This window comes from Manis javanica, chromosome 7, assembly GCF_040802235.1.
Source record: "Manis javanica isolate MJ-LG chromosome 7, MJ_LKY, whole genome shotgun sequence".
Classification (NCBI taxonomy): domain Eukaryota; kingdom Metazoa; phylum Chordata; class Mammalia; order Pholidota; family Manidae; genus Manis; species Manis javanica.
In genome coordinates, this window is record NC_133162.1 from 131,621,891 (window position 1) to 131,640,089 (window position 18,199).

General features: G+C 36.5%; 1 protein-coding gene across 1 annotated transcript in view; it reads right to left on the bottom strand.

Moving 5' to 3' along the window:
• Window positions 1-767: 767 nt before the first annotated feature.
• SCN1A (sodium voltage-gated channel alpha subunit 1) overlaps window positions 768-18,199 on the bottom strand; it is a 119,395-nt gene continuing 101,963 nt past the window's right edge. The window contains exons 23-28 of the mRNA XM_073241596.1: window positions 13,936-14,217; window positions 11,520-11,573; window positions 9,867-10,004; window positions 7,916-8,020; window positions 6,124-6,394; window positions 768-4,001 (exon numbers count right to left, since the gene is read on the bottom strand). Of these exons, the coding sequence (XP_073097697.1) occupies window positions 2,824-4,001; window positions 6,124-6,394; window positions 7,916-8,020; window positions 9,867-10,004; window positions 11,520-11,573; window positions 13,936-14,217 (2,028 nt within the window). The 3' untranslated portion in view covers window positions 768-2,823. The remainder of the gene's footprint in view (window positions 4,002-6,123; window positions 6,395-7,915; window positions 8,021-9,866; window positions 10,005-11,519; window positions 11,574-13,935; window positions 14,218-18,199) is intronic.

Below are 18,199 nucleotides of genomic sequence, written 5' to 3' on the forward strand. Positions count from 1 at the left end.
AGAGGCCGTTTGTAAAGGCGTCTGCAAGGTCAGGGGAAGGCTGTGAACAATGGAGAGGTGCAGGCGTAAGGGAGCAAGGTGGAGAGTGCCAGCGAGACCCCAAAGAAAGTAGCTCTGGTTCCCTTGTAGGACAGCTCTGTCTGACCAGGAGCCTGACTTTCTGCAGATGAATGTCACACTGCCAGGCCAGAGCAACTCAGCCAAGAAGGAAATGGGAAAATTTCCCAATTTCACTCTTTGTGAAACCACTGGTGTTTTCCAGATGGTGCTTCCACTGCTGGGGCTTCCCATTGGCCACGCCGACTTGGAATCAGAGGGTAAGAGAGCCCATTGGTGCAATGCACAAAATCACCCTCACACAGAGCAAGACGGAGAAGCAAGCGTGGTTCTGGAGGAGCACACAAAGGATCCTACTTACACAGAGCACCTTCTGATTTTTGTAATACAGATTTAAGGGCTTCTTTTTGTACTTCAAGTGGCCATCCATCATTGCTCGGGTTTCTGTACTTCTTTTCCACCTGGAGCCGCCAGCTTATGCTCTGGCATCAATCAGTTCCTTCTTCTGGCGGAGATCACATCCTACTGCTTATAGCTGCTGGAACGCCATTCCCCCAGCCCCATTTCTACCACAGGCTTTCTGGCTGTCATCCCAGGTAGACCCATTTGTGTGTGTGTGTGCTTAGCTCCCCTTTTCCCCCAGTTTGCAGAGTAAAAATATCTTCATCTTGTTATAAAATGCTGTTAACAAAAAGTAACTGGGCAAACAATAAAATAAAAAATGTAATCTTTATTAGTTTTGCACATTTTTAATGTTGGTTATCATCATTTAGGGTAATAGTAGCATTTTCCAGCATGCAGTTCACAAACACAGTTTATCTATGTAGTTTTAAGAAAAAGAGGAGCCTCTGTAAGAAACACAAGATGTCTTGATGTAACTGACTATATAAGTTCACTACTCTCTGTTCTTGTGGGGAAAAAAAATTTGTGAAATTCAGATTACAGTTAGAGCATCTAAAGCAGCATGACACCAAATACATGAAAACAAACGGAAGTTAGAAAAAAAAATAAGCACTATTTTCAATCAGTTAGTGCAGCCACTACCGAAAATATAAATTAAATTTTATACCCTCTCCCCACTGCAAAGCATAATTTGGATGTGAGTTTGGAACTTATTTTGCCCTTTATGAAATGATCTAAAATTAGCAAATGCAATATATGCAGAAATCAACAACTACCCAGTCCTGTTTTCATTTCTTATTTAGCAAATATCTTCCATGAAAAAGTACTATAGACAGAAAGTAAGAAAAGTGATCATGATACCAACCTGAAGATAATGTCCTGTTCCTATTTATGTACATAATGCTGAAAAATAAAATAAAATGACTTTTTACAGTATTTATATTTGCTTATAAAATTCTACACACACTTTGAACAGGCTAAGCAGTGGTTTTTTGTTGTTGTTTGTTTTTAACATGTCTGTACAGTCAGGCTATACACCATATGTTATCCACCTAAAAGTTAAAAATAACCAAAAGCTGTTGAAGTGCTGCAAACTATAGCTTCATGACTTAAAGAAAAGAGATTTGTTAAACGATTTCCTTGACTTAACCACTGACGTATGGTTTCTCGTGAATGAGATTCTGAGCAGTGTAAGAAACCAGATACAGCAGTGTGGTGACATCGGCATGCATCGGCGGCATCCCAACTACCTACAATGGTGCAGAATACTTTATATGACCTGTGGGAAGCTTGCACTCTACATTTCTTGTGGTGCATATTTAATGCAATAAATACTGTGCTTAAGTCATTATTTGTTTGCCCAAACGTGCACCACAGGGTAAAATGACTATTTACATAATAAATAGCATTTCGTTAACATATACAGTGTCAACCTTGCTGAGCTGAAGATGGCTAAACAAAGTGCAGGACTAAGCAGAAATTTATAAAGGGTTGTTTTGGTCAGGTCAGTCTTTAGTGGGAAACAATGCTTATTATTCAGTTTTTTTTTTTTTTAACTACGGTAGCAGAAATATTTATGACTCCAAACATTTGGATCAAGTTTGCACCGGCGAAGATTTCATGGCCTACTTCAAAAAAATTATCTACTTGGTCTAGGGACTGGATTTGACAAAATAAGATCAGCAAAGCACCTCCAGTTATCACCTAATCACCCCTCCCAGAAACCTGAATGGAATTTAAGAACTCATTGTTTTCCCTGTGACCTTTTTTCATGCAAGATCTCTCCGGGTAGCATGCCCTCATGCAAACCATGTCTTTGTGCAAATGGGAGTGCAGTGTGATTGCCATAACCCCCAGTGGCATACCTGTTAAAGAGGTCCTTTAGTCTGTTTCCCAACAGAAACCCCATTTACAAAAATATTCACATATAATAAACAACATATGGATTAAAAAAAAGATGAATTCACTAACAGATTTTGTAAAAATGTGACAAATGTGGCAGTTGAAATGCAAAGAGTGGATACAATTACTACACTAGAGTGTCCCATGTTAAACAACCTCCAAATTATAGGTTTGCACCCCTTTGAACTGGTCCCGACAGTCTGAGTAGCCATTGTGTCTCTTGTCGTCAGCAGTGTCAGCTGGTAGTGAGAACAGTAACCTCCTGTCAAGGTCATCTCCCCTTCACACAGAGTCACAATTCTCTGTCAAGGGGTCACTGTCTTATTGTAGGCACTGACCTTTAAGTAGATTTGTGTAAAAACAGTCAGTTTGGCATTGACCCCCTAAAGGAGTCCTGTGGACAAAAATACATCACCTTCACAGGCTGTAAACAATTTGTCGCCCAATTATTTTTATTCTCACTTATTTCCCTTTGGCTTTTTCATCCTTGCCTTCTTGCTCATGTTTTTCCACGATCGGTTTTGTTACCCGATCGTAGGAGGGCGGACAAGCTGCTGTGGACATGGTCAGATCAGTTTTTTCTGTAATAGAGTTTTCATTTACTCTGTCAATTATCATGTCTTCTTTTACAAGAAGATTAGCCCCACCTTTGATTTTATTTTTATTATATGTAAATGAAGCTTGTTTTACAGTTCGCTTTAAAAGGTGGCGCCTGTAAGCACGCTGAATAATAACGGCAGACACCTCTTCTTGTTTTCGTTTTAAAGTTGTAGTTATTGGTTGATAGGAGACCTTTGATGGATTGGAAGCCATGAACCTGTCTTCCATCTGTACTCGGAGAGCATCCATCTCTCCACTCTCCCCCAGAACCCGCTTGGTAAAAGCAAATAAGATGTCCAGGCAGTGGATCCGGTCTCCACTGACCATGGGCAGGTCCATGGCGATGAGCTGGAGTTTGTTTGGTTGTGGCAAGTTGAGGGGCGGTTCAAGAGCAGCTGCAAACTGGGATAGTTTTTCAAATTCCATGAACTGGGTGGCGTCGGGGTCGAACTTCTCCCAGACCTCGTAGAACATCTCAAAGTCATCCTCGCTCAGGGGCTCTGCACTTTCTTCGGTAGCAACGCTGAAGTTCTCCAGGATGACGGCGATGTACATGTTCACCACAACCAGAAAGGATATGATGATGTAGCTGACGAAGAAGAAAATCCCCACAGATGGGTTCCCACAGTCCCCCTTAACTGAGCTTCCAGGGTGAATTGTGTCAGGGTCGCAGTCGGGTGGCGCGCTGTTGAGAATAGGGGCTAGCAGCCCGTCCCAGCCGGCCGAGGTGGTGATCTGGAACAGGCAGATCATGCTGTTGCCAAAGGTCTCGAAGTTGAACATGTCATCGATTCCAGCTTCCCTCTTAACGTAGGCGAAGTTGGACATTCCAAAGATGGCGTAGATGAACATGACCAGGAAGAGCAGGAGGCCGATGTTGAACAGCGCGGGGAGGGACATCATCAGGGCGAAGAGCAGCGTGCGGATCCCCTTCGCCCCTTTGATCAGACGCAGGATCCGGCCAATCCTGGCGAGACGGATCACTCGGAACAGGGTAGGGGACACGAAATACTTCTCTATCAGCTCGGCCAGAAACATGCCTGTGGATAAAAATGAAAATACCAACCACTAAAGAAGTTATCCATTGAAATAGTATTAAATTTCTGTTAAGGCTCTAAGGTAAGGATCAGAGTACTGAAATTCAGTTGCATAATCTTAAATTTGACATATATTCTATATAATACGTACAATTGCATACAACATGTATTATAAATAAACCTTAATTTTGACATTCAAGATTAAACTTTACTCAGTATTTGCTAAGGACTAAATTGTTTCCCAGCCTTTCCCAAATGCATATGTTAAAAGCTCTCACCCCTCAGTGTGATGGTATCTGAAGACAGGGACTTTGGGAAATACTTAGGTTTAGATGAGGTCATGAGGGTAGGGCCCCCGGATGGGATTACTGCCATCATAAAAAGACATAGGGAGCTTCCTCTTTGTCTTTCTCTCTTTCCTGCTGCCATGTGGTGCCATATTGAGAAAGTAACCATCTACCAACCAGGAAGAGCGTGCTCACCAGAAACCCACTATGTTGGCATCTTGATCTTGGATGTCTAGCTTCCAGAACTGTGAGATAATAAATTTCTGTTGTTTAAGCTACCCAGTCTGTGGTAATTTGTTAGAGCAGTCCAAGCTAAAACAATATTCAGTTCAATGAGGATTTTATGGTATTTTTTGTTTCTAGACTCTTTTTAGCTTGCAGAAAATCCCAAGACTGAATCTAAAAAAATTAAGTTAAAAATTCCTAAGTGTGTCTGAATAGCAGTGGCCATCAGTGTAAGTACATATTTATATGCATATAATTATTTTTCCTGAAATTGCCAAATCATATATCCTCTATCATATACCAAATCGTGTATTCTCTAATCATACACCCTTTAGTCCTTACCCACTTATAAGTATCTATAGTTTTTAATGCTGTTTGATTTATCCTTGATGCTTCCTTAAGCTTCCACTATAATATATATTTATTTATGTGTGCCCCTGCACATTTCTAAAAGGATCCAAGCTAATGCTCTTTCTGGTCTCCTATGGCTGACATTGGTCTCTCAGACCTCTTATTTTAATCTTCTTTCTTCATTTGCCTTAGGTAATGAAATAATGCTTGAACTGAAGAGAAATTCAAGAAACCCAGTGCCTTTGAGTCACACTGCCTCATTCAGCAAAGAGTAAATAAGCCTAAGTGTGTGTGTGTGACAGACACACACACACACACACACACACACACACACACACACACACAGAAGACAGGTGAATACAACCTTGGTACCCTATCCACACTGATTATACCACAGATTAGTGTGGGTGTCAAAGGCTATACAACATATGAGTTGGATATAAGACCAACTTATATGAGAGGGTGGAATGGCATGAAAATCTGCCCCACAGAGGTGCCCAATCCGGGGTGATAAAATATTGACCCAATCATATCATCTGGTTTAGGAAATAATGAATATTTCAGGCTTACAAATAGATGCCTTCACTTGGGCTAGAGTTCTATCTTTAACAAAATGATCTACTGCTCATGTAACCTATTATATGTTCTAGGCTTTGAAGAGTATGAGCAATAAATGACATCCCATGTCACCTTACTTCGCTTGTGCATCATGCAATAAAACCACCTCAAGGTAATTTAGAAAATCTCTATCTGATTCCCTTAAAGAATCTAATATCTGTACTGCTAACATTTTGATCTTCATTCTCTTTTCAGTTCATACTTTTCATTATCTTGCCATCAGCTTCCACTCATCCATATGCTGATGACTCTGTGTCAGTCTCTGATGCAATACGTCTCCTGAGTACCAGGCTAAATTTCTAATCCTCTTCTCAACAGAACCATCTAGATATTGCATAATGCTATTCAATCTTAACATGTCAAAACATTTTTATCTCAATTAATAGCACGTTTCTAGTTCAAATGAATGGGGCTACTACACTGATAAATAATATACCTAATCTAAAATGGATAGGATAGGATACAAAACTATATTTATAGAAGGAGCCTCATTTTGTGAGAAAAACAAACATATCTGGATGAAATACATCAAAATTTTCTCCAAGGGTGCCTCCGAATGGTGGGATGACCTCTCATTTAAACTTGATTGCCCCAACTTTTAACTTTCATTGAGCTGAATTGAACAGATTTTAAATACTTCTTACCTACAATGGAGAGAATGACAACCACAAAATCGAAAATATTCCAGCCTATTGTAAAATAATAATAGCGGAGGGAGATGAGCTTCAGCACGCACTCGCCGGTGAACAGCACGATGAACACCAGATTGATGCGCGATAAAACGCTCGTCACGTACTCGCTCTGGTCGTCGGTCTCCACCATCATGGTGACCATGTTCAGGCAGATGAGGATCATGATGCTAATGTCGAAGACCTGCCTGGTCACGAAGTCAAAGACCATGCCTTGGAACTTGTTCTGGAAAGAAACAGAAATGCTGTTAGCCACAGAAGAGTTTTCCTGCACATGTTAGCATCTATGTAATTACTTTAGGCATTCATTGACTTTCTAGTATGGGACACAATAACAAATGGCCCATAATTTTGTAAACAATGATTTGTAGCCGAATAATTTTTTGAATTTGGTTATTTAAATTGCTGTTTACCAACGTGTATTGTGCAAAATAAAAATCCCTTGTCAAACAGGAATTTCTGATAAGAAACACTGCATACAATACACTTCTTTGGAGGCACAAAATGCATATTAATGTATTAAGATTATGAGAAGTGAAGAAACCTGTTTGGTTTTTTTTTTTTTTTTTTTACCAGAATTTCCTATGATTAATTGGACCATTCAGTCATTTAGAATGTAGTATGTGTTACACTCCATTTGTCTTGCTATCAAAGAACTGTTAAAGGAAACTTTGGATTTCCAGGACACACCTATAACATTATTCATTAAAGCCCATATATGACAGTATTGGTGTTCTTCCACCAAACAGTCTTTATTAACATTGTCAGACACAGAATACTGAGCCGACACAAGGATATGTATAGAATGACATTCCTTATGCATTGATATAAAAAAATTCACATCCCTCGTCACTGATCTGTGGTTCTGCTCCCCAGGCCCTGCCCTGTCAGTCACTGCAGGCCATTGTCTGGCTCATTTCCCCAGGCCACTGGGGAACTCTAAGGATCGTTAACTTACATTTTTCCTTACACAGGATGACTCCTTTCTACTTCTACTTAAGGCTAACAGAGGACATGATTCTCAAGAAGGCAACTGTTGGCTAACACAGTATGAATAATAACTAGTATTTTGTTCCCCAAAGCACACCAGGAATTTTTAACCTCACAGATCATTATCATAAAAATCAATACAGTGTGTGATATGGCTTCTCCATTTCACAGCAGTTCTTTGGTTGGTCCTTCATGGAAACATGGAAATTGTTATTTACCACTATGGATTGTACTTATTGATTCTGACTTCTGTAGACATTAGTGAATTTTCACCTTATAACCATATATATAAATAGTAGATTCTCTCCTCCTCCAAATACTTAGTAACTCTAATGAAAAATAAAATGGAAGGTGTTATTTTACTCGACAATTCATTAACTTGATAATCTAGCATGTATTTAACCTCATCCAAGGTTTACTCCTCTCCCTAATATCACTTGGCAACCACTCTTAAGTTACATGACCAAATCTTTCTTGTGTACATCACACTGTTATGTGTTCTTTGCCATTCATTTTGGATTCTGGTTGCATAATTCTAAATCCTTGAAGATAAGGGTGCATCTTCTATTTCTTCTTATTCTTTTTGGTCTCTCTCTTTCAAAAATATTTTTACCATTACCATGAAGGTATATATTAATGATGCTCTAAAAGTGGAAAGAATCTTTGTGGCTGGAAATGTTAGCTGCTGCTATCTCTTCTGTGAGAAAATACATGCAAGTTTTTGTATATTTTTCCCATAGCATTTGGTATTTCTTACTCCTGGGCGAGGTATAGGCTTTTGTGGCTTCTTTGATCCTAATTTTTTCATTGCATTATAGTATTTCTTCTGTTCTTCTGTCATAAAGATGTCTTGACCTCCAAAGTATGGAAGAGAAAAATCAAAACTGGTTAAAACTGTGTCCCTTTGTATATAATTGCTCAATGTTAAAGTTAAAATAGTAAAGAAGCTGTTAAAAAAAGGCAATGTGAAATTCAACTATTTAGCATAATTATGTCTGGGATTTTCAATTTGAAAAAATTAGAAGTACTTTTTAGATATTATAATCTTATTTAATTCTCACAATTATCCAAAATTCACTTTACTATTTCATTATCATTTTATGGAATAAGAAAAACCCAGAAACTGAGAGGTTAAGTATTTTACCCAATACTGTAGAGACACTAAACGCTTGTTCCTTACTCTGTACTACATACTGCCTTTCTGAATGAAAAACTATGATTTTCTTATTCCAATGTAGCAAGGAATTAGAGTCTGTATATTGCAAGATGGTTTATAATTGCTCATAAAAAGCCACTTTCACTCTGCCAGGACCTGGAGCAAAAGGGTGGAAAGACAACCAGATGAGCTGGTAGAAGAGTCAGGGGACCAGTGAGAGACCAGTATGGGAGGATATGACAGGTCAGGAGGTACAGAGGACTGGGTCTCAGGCTAGTAAGCGAAATAAAATAGTGTGACTTTGACTATAGAATAATATCAGTAATAGCAAAAGGGGATGTGGTGGGAATGTTTCATAATGAAAAAGCCTCTTATAACAAAAGCACTCAGTGTATGATACGAACACATACTGAGCAAATGAGGTGAAGGAGCAGTATACAGAGGAAGAAATATAAATGGAAAAGCACTTGAAAACATGTTCAAACTTAAAGACAAAAAAGAATTAATTACAATTTTAATTCATCAAATGCCAAGTACTGAGAAAAAGACAATGTTGGACGTCAATGAGGCAGCCACGACCTGGGTGTGACCATACACTGTTACGAGTGGTCATATCATTTAGGGGAAGCAAAATACTTTACTCTGAGAATTTATTTGAAGGAAATAATTAAAGAGTTATTTTGGGGGGAGCACAAAGACTTTTGACAAGGTACTCTGTAAAATCATGAAAGATTAGAAGCAACCTAAATCATCAATCTACTACTGGGAAGTGATTCAGTCAATTAGGATGATATACATATGAATGAAACCTTAACAAATTGGTAAAATACTTATGTTAAATCAACAAGAGACTTAAAATTATAGATAAAATAATTTCAATAACAAAAGTATGTGCAGAGAAAGTTTTAACAGGAAAACATAGATTGTGAATAGCAGTTACTCTCAAGTAATGATATTCCTTTACTTGCCATATTTTCTATAACGTACGTATATAATTGAGATGATAAAATTGACTTTATAAATGATAGTAACAAAATAAAGAACTGTTCAAGACTAGAACTAAAAGCTTGTAAGTATATATTAGGGAGAACGAAGTGAGAATATATAAAAGGAACCAATGAAAGAAAAAACTGGACAAGAAATACTAGAAGAAGCTTACATCTCATACCTAATTTATTGCAAAGATTCTAAGGGTTTTCCCTGGAAAATATATTTTAAGGAGGATAGTTGGAATAAAACAAGTTTGGAAAAGGGGCATAAGCATAGGTTCTTTTCTAATGGTTCTCTTTTGAAAGAGAAAATATGTTCCCTCATTTCAAAAAAAGAAAACCAATATAGGAGATAGGTTTTGTGAACGTAAGCACAGGAACATAGAACACCGCCATTCTTGGCTTTCTATACCCTGAAAGAGATGGGCAATGGATGTCAGAGGGGGAGGATGCAAAATTGGATTTTTATACCCTTTTTTTTCTGAATTAAAGTGTTTATTCGGTGGAGAAACATTTGAAATAATTTTACTATTTTTGGGAGAGAAAATGTTAGAAATACTTATCTTCTTTTTTTGCTGGTTGAAATTATCTATGATGACACCAATGAACAGGTTCAAGGTGAAGAAGGACCCAAAGATGATGAAAATAACAAAGTAAAGATACATGTATAGACTTTCCTCATACTTAGGCTGGAGTTCCACCTATCAAAGGAGAATATTTTATAAAATATCACAATGCATTTTTCGTGCTGGAAGTCATTGGTGCTTTTTCATGAGATCAGAAAATTCCTCATAATACAGAAGCAGTACTTTTTTCTTCCCTCTGAATAAGCCACCTCTAAAAAAAATCTCAGAAATTAGCCTTTATTTAGCAATGCGTTCCTGTGAAAAATATGGTTATTATGACACTTCAGAATCTATTTTTTGTAAGTAATATCTCATTATTTGGACAGTAGTGTGCTAAATTTGGCAAACTTTTTAACATACTGAATTTTAATCACTTTAAAATTATTAGTGAAACCTTTGTACTTCAGTAACTATGTGTAGACTATGTGTAGAAACCCCATATATGTATGCATGAATTTATTCAGCAAACAAGAATTGAATTATTCATTTAGATGTTTGGCACAATAGCTTCAACATTACAATTTTTCAGATTGATTAGTCATAACTGGACACTCCATTTTAGAAATTCTCACTTGATAGTTTAATCTCTAGATTGTACTTATATTGTTAGCATTGAGCCAGCACTTTCACCTTAATAAAGGGGTAAAGGAGTCTCTATAGTTAGTTCCCTAATAGATTCACATCCTTCTTAAGACAATAAAGTTAAAAACCAATCAGACACACAAAACAAAGTAGTAAGTAGTGAAGTGAAATAACTCTGAAGGATATCAGGAATATATTCAACATAAAACTGAAGTCATTTATGAGAGTGCATATAAAGAAAGATAAAAGTGAGCTCTATCAGGTCAGTTTAAAGATCACAATAGAAATTATTTTTTATGATAATAGACTGAACAGATTGGACCTTAGAATGGAAAGATGAAGGCTGATAGCAAATACTAAATTTTACAAAGGTTTAAGAGTAGAGTCGCAATAGCACGATTTCACTTCTCTTCTTGAAACCTGGAAGAGGCTGCTGCAGGAGAAACCAAATAAAGTAGGCCTTTGGAGATAAAAACTAAAAGGAAACTGTTGGCCATAGAAGTGGTAACAGCATTCGTAAAGGTTCCAGTAAATTTATGGAGGCTAAACTCATATAAAAGAATGATTCTGAAAGGGACTATTATAGAAATCTAAGGCTGCTTGTACAACATCCCAAACTATTGATACTGTCTAATATGGAAAATAACTACGTATTTCTTCTATTGATGGAAATCATACTTTTTCACATTTGCTCCTGCACACCGTATTATTGATTATGTAACTAGTAGATGAGAGGGAATAAAGCTGAAAAATATTTACTAGGAGGATATTTGTTAGTTATTAGATATATGAATACTTAACTTTGAAAATAACTTATATTTTGATTTATGTTAGTGAGATCTTTCTGATAAAGATTGCTGTACTTGAAAAGTAAGTTGAGGCACATTTTTTCCTTTATTTTTTTAGTCATCAAAGAATAATTCCATTTAACTGGTATACTCTGTTCAATTAATTTTAGCACTTAACCAATATTGTTAAAAAACAAACCAGGCTGTAAGGAATACTTACATTTCTGGAATCAACTGCTGCATACATTATATCCATCCATCCCTTAAATGTGGCCTATTAAAAAGGACATGCATGCTTTACTTTGGAGTAAAAATAATTCATACTTAATGTTTACTATTCTTATTTCTATATTTTTAAATGAATATTTTCAAAATATATTTTAAACAAATTTTCCATGAATTTTGGACCAACACAAATTAGTTAGGCTTTTCATTTCTAGAATACATAATGAACAAAATGGTCATTTCCTATATCCTCTTGCTTGATAACTACCTTCTCAAGTCTTTAGAGTTAGTGGAATCACATTATTTTAAAGTGTGATAAACATTTGGTGGAATAATTTTAGAAAGGTTTACAAACGCGAGCACACTTAGCAATGCCTGCAGGAAGAAAATAATTACGACTTGAATCTGGGGATCACCTACTGAAATCTGTGTGCAAAGTGATCCAAGTGACTGAAAGTGTCTAAGACTTCTCTTTGGTGACACTCTAAGGATCCTACCGGTATACACAAAGTCAGAGTTGCAAGTATCTAGTTAAGAAATTCAAAGCATAACATCCAGAAATAATCCTATATTTCACTTTCTTCTCTGTAATTTTTGATGAGAATGAGTTATTATGAGTAAGTAGAAAATAGTATAGTAGACAGTTGGCATTCACAGATTCAAGAAGGTTCCCAAGTCTAATAATTAGAACAATTTGTACTAGGACATGAATTTTGAGCCCTATGGGTCTGAGTGGATTATTCCTCAGCTAATGAGCAAGTCTAACAAAGCTCTCAGTGTCTATGTCCCAGCACTCTTTGTTTTTATAACACTAACACTTGTGAAGTAGTCAATGTCATGGGAAGAAAGCCAAGTTAGGGTGTGTGTGTGATGGTAATGAAGAAAAAATAATATTTCTTGGCTAGAAGGTAGAAGTTAACTTGTATATCAAAGAAGAAAATGTTGAATGTGTCAATAGCTGAGTCAATGATAGAACAAGTCCATTACACATTAGGTACACGAACAGAAAAAAGTGTTTCAAGTAACCATTTCATAAGTTGCTAATCAACAGAGAGGTGATTTTTGTATAAAGCCAAGTATGGAGAGGTACCTTAGAGTTTCTTTAGTAGCAGAATTTATCAATGGCTTCATCTAGGATTTTTACCCTGTATTTTCAGAATTGTTAGGCATTTTAAGGGATTGCTTGAAATTTTCAATTTTCCTTTTCTCAATTTTGTAGAGGAAGTGATACGCTTTAGAGATATTTCTAAGTGTGGTTATTACCTAAGGGGTAGGATAAATCCCAAGGAAATATCACCATATTTCTACTATGATATTTAAAGAAATCATTCTCACTGTATTTTGTAAATCCCTATTTTACTTGCAACGAACATTCAGAATGAGAAACATCCAGAAGAGAAATAAGAAATTCCAACAAAGGGGTGGGAAGAACTTGCACGGGAGTCATAGTGCAGAGATGCAAGAGGGTTTGACCAGGGTAGGTTGCTTTGTTAGTCCCCTGGCTGAGCAATGAGAAACATAACCCCAGTGAACAGAAATAGGTTCCTGCCCCAAAGACTCTATAGAAACACAAGGCAAGAACTGTATAGCTTTTTTTTTTTTTTTTGTCCCTTGTAAGCTGGATTTTCAGCAGCTAAAACAGAGCACTATTTTTGCTATGTTTTTCAGCCAATCTGGACCCTTGCTTTTATCCACTGCTTTGCTATCATGCAGCTACTGACACAAGGAGCATCGAATGCAAATGTTTAAAGGGCCACCATCTTCGTGTTTTTTATAAATTGTGACCTATTTTTCTTTCGCATAAATCAGCTTAGAGACCCAGTAGTGAGTGTCATTAATATTTAGATAAAGTAGATTTCAGTAATTGTACAGGAAGGTCATTTGAGGGGAGATAACCGCTGCTCAAGTTTCATTTCTGTGGTTAGGTGCCACTCTAGATTATTTCCATTCCACCATGAGGATCTAATCTTAAACCCTGAATAGCATTCCCCAGTCTTCAGTCCAAAACCAGAGCCTACTCAGTAGCAGGTAATTCCCACCAATTAATTACAGTTCAATCAGGTGTGTTACCAATGTGTGTTTTGGGAGCATGGTCCATCGTGAAACAAGCTGTCCAATTGCAAACATGGATTTATTAACCAGCTTGCTTAGGGAAGAGGGAGTAATATGGGAAGAAAAAGAAAAAGATCTTTGGAAAGCATTGAAGTACCTGGCCACTATCAACTCTCTCTGCACTGCTTAAATGTACTGAAGTTTCCACCCATCTGGGCTCCTATATTTGTACTAATAAATCAAAATGAGAAAAAAATAAATATGTTATACACTTTCTTCTCAGTGACTTAGATGTATGTCATTACTTCATTACTATTCCAAACAATAAACAAATTTCAGAGAAAAGAGGGTTCACTTACAACTTGAAGCAAAGAGAGATACCCAAATCCTACATTATCAAAGTTTACTTTCACATTTTTCCATCGGGCAGTCTCATTTCTTTCTATTAGTTCTAGGCAATCAGAATGATTATTCACTTCGCTGATGTCAAATATGTCATCAGTTGTGGTGTTAACACAGTGGTAGAATTTGCCAGCAAACAAATTTACGCCCATGATGCTGAAAATTAGCCAGAATATAAGACAAACCAGAAGCACATTCATGATGGAGGGAATTGCTCCTAAAAGGGCATTCACAACCACCTAATACACAAATGGAAAAAAAGAAAAGTCAGAATTCTTGTTGGTTAAAAAAAGAAAGACATTCCCCTAGTAATCTTTAGTCCTAATTTTTTTTTTACTATCAAGACTATTCTAGGATATTCAGAAACAAAGTGAAAAAATCTTAAAATGAAATTCATTCTTTCTTAAGCAGTACATTTAGGGAAACAAATACAGGCAATATAATAAAGAAACAGAAAAATGTTTAAAAAGAAAAAGAGGGAGAAGTACTAAAAGATTAAAGGAAAAGTAAAATCAGAGGAATTTGCTGCCAGATAGCATCAGAATATTTATTGTTTATTAGAACAAAAGAGAAGTAGAAAATCCTAACACAGAAGATTAACTCATTTAAAAAAGGCAATATATTGAAGAATGAAGCTAAAATATTTGGACATGAGTTGATTTGACCAATATACTTTCAGAAACTAAAAATTCAGATGTATAAATATAAAACTATTATTAAATACCTAATATAATTTTGTCTGTAATTATTCATGCATTGCTATAACTAATAATAATTTTTGCAGAAGAAGCAAGACAATTTAGCATTATGTATTTCATTAGATCATCACATCATTTATTTCAAGCTCCAGTCATGTCAGTTGTTTCATTTACTGAGTTTAATTCAATAAACTGATTTTAAATGAAACATAATACAAATCAGTTTCTTAGGAGAATATGAAAAGGAGGGATGCCATACATAGTTCCCAAATCTGATGTGACTACATCAAGTTCTGTGCTAAATAATTATCTCCTCTTTTTTTTATGGAAGCATGTGTTTCCTCCTCTTATCTTTATTTCTGGATCACAAATTAAAAATCTGAGTTTTCATTTTTGGCAACCTTGTAGGGATGGCTGTGCTTGCTTCCTCCTCCACAGTTCCGATTTGAGGTGCACATGAGTAGCTAAAAGGGAAGATAAAGACAGGCCCTAAAATGCTGGTAAGCGGTAGGTGATGCCTCAAACTTGAACATTGAGAGCTAAATTAATCCTATCTAATGGGCATATCAAAATAACTTCTATCCACCACTTAATGCCAATGTATTTTTTGAACAAAGTGTTCCAGCTGCCTGTCAGAAAACGAATACATGAGCCAAATCCTCACACTTCTGAGCCCTGTTTAAAGTCTATAGACTTCTAGGCCTTCTGGGGTTACAAAATGGTGCAATAAGCAGGCCAATGAAAGAAAACCGCTAATGATGAAAGTGAGGAAATGAGCATGAAAAAATTAAGCCAGTTGAGTTATCCAGGCAGATCCAGATGACAAGGTCTCTGCAGTCTACCAAGCTGACACGTGGCACTGTGTCACATGGCACCTCATCTCATTTGGCTGTCTGCCTTAATACAATTGACTGAATAAATCGTTACTTTATACTTCATTTTAAATGTGTGCATACACTGAGATTTCTCTTGGATTCTAAGTTCAAAAGCTGACATCAAGTTATTTATTTCCTTCCTTTTCAATAGATTGTGCCTACTATCCAGATATCAAGCTATTCCTAGAGTGTATATCCCCAGGGTACATGTTAAAATGCCTTTTTTTACCTACGACAGCTGATTCTGAGCATGAGCAGAACACTGGCTACCTTTACCTATTTCTTGAATTTCTTTTCACATCGATCTAAAGATCTTAACACTTCTTCCTTCAAAACCTTTCTCACCAGTCACTCCTTCTCCATTTTCACCTTTGCCCTTCTAGTTCTGGTCCCAAGAAGTTCATACATTCACAACTGTCAGTCTTATGACTTCCTCCAGTGATCCAGGTAAGACAAATTTATCTTCCCTAAGTCTACCTTTAAAAGTATTTAATGGCTCCCTGCTGATTATCAAACATTTTCCTTACCTTGATATTCAAATCACCCTTCAATCTATATTTCTGCTTTTAACTTCCCTACCTACCTACCCACTTCCTGCTGACCCAATGAATATAATGCCCATGTGCTATTTTAACCACCAGAGAATTAAGATGCCATTTCCTTTGAAATTCCTTATTCAATACCGGCCTTTCTGAAAAGCCCTTGCCTCTCACAAGCTTTAGTACAAGAAGCACTTCTTTCATGGAACCTAACTTCACCCCTCCTTTTAGCCTCCAAAATAAAGATGTTTTTCTCTATTGAATTTGAGAACCAGAATTCCAGGGCAGGACAGGACTGTAGAGATCACTTGGATTGTGTTTTCACTTGGCAGGTGAGAAACATGAGGCTAAGACAGGTAAGTTCAGAAAGTAGATTCGATATAACAGCGCTCTTTCCACTCTAGCCCACTAATTCTCCTTAGATTACTCCCACTATCTGGTATCCATAAGGCTCTCTATTTGACTTAATTGCATTCCTGTAATTCAGACAGATGTGCTTTTTGTTTTTTAAATTTAAGATGCAAAAATATATTTGTGAATTCTCCAAGGCCTCGAGTGCTTTCGATATAGGAATGTAACAGAGTGCTTTGAAATGCAGGAATACAGAAAAGGCTGATTGAATGAATGAATGAAATAAAGGTTGGCTTAGCATTTATTGAAAGCATAATTTTCCAATGGTATTTCTAGATACGGGATGAGAATAAAGAACTGGTTACAACAAAAAATTGGGGGTTAGCTAACAAGTCTGAGAGATTTACTTTGAAACTGGGATTAGTTTGGCATTAAAATGAATTCCATGGAATTCTTGATTCGAGCAAGCACTCTGAACCAGTGTCTTTCAGGATATGATTTGCCATTTTGGCATACATTTGGCCCAGAGAAAAGGTTTCTTTTTATGAAGATAAAAGAACTATATCTAGGCGTGTATTAGCGAATTCCATTCATATTTAGAATTACATTAATTTAGGCAATGAAGAATCACAGAAAGGATTGTCTTTTCCCATGAGCCGCAAGCCATTCCTTGGTTCAGCCCTGTGGGAGGTGTATTAACTCTTCTCAGGCTCCAGGGAACTGCAGTAATTGGGTCCCATGTGGTGAAGGCACTTGGCAGAACTGGTCTGAATAAATTGGGAAGAACAAATTGAGGTTTCAGGCTGCATAAAAGGAATATCAAAGAAAGGAGCTATCTCAATGAATGAACACAAAAGTTTTGCAAAATGTCATCAAATAGAATTTCTCTATTCTACTGTAACCCATTCTTACAGAAATTCTTTCTGTCTCTGGCTCGATATCTGCATTTTTTATTAAATCAACATGAAGTGATGGATTGACAATTATATGCAAATTAACATTAGAAATTCTGATACACATAGAAATAGCCCCGGTTTGCGTGAGCTGTCTTTGAACTTCAAATCAATGGATTCTAAACTTCTCTAATCATGACACAGAAAAACGATATGAGGAAAAATCCTAAGTAAGCAAAGTAGAAATCACATTTTTAGTATGAAAAAGAGTAATAGAATCTCTCTCTTTTTTAAATTGAACAACTACCTTGGTGTTGCAGGGTTTAATGAAGATAACTATTTTTGAAAGCTATGATAATATCAGTTATCCAAACAAAAATTCCAACTCTTTCTCTCCCTCAAAACTAAAAGCTCTCCTTCGTGTACATTTTCCTTAAACATTAAGAATAAATAAATGTAGTTCATTGTTATTCATATTTTCACTGTTATATCTTCCAAGATCCCAAACGTTAGCTGGGAGTGATGGGGAGTGACTTACTCTCAGTAGTGAGTTTGTATATTAAATTCCTGTAAATTAAATTAAAAGATGTTTAATATATACAATAGGTGTTTTTTGTTTTATTTCTAGGTGGGTGTTTTGGTCTGTATAATTCACATAGTGGATCCTTTTACATTAACTTTTTTCCATTTAAAACACAAATCACATGCTGTTACTCAACTCTTAATATACTTTTCCGTGTTACATTTTGAAAATAACCCCTGTAAAAAATGAGAATGGTCACAAAATCAACACAAGTCTTAGGAAACCTGGAATCCTGCACCCTAGCACCAGCTCACACATATCCAAGAGGCAGGAAATCAACTG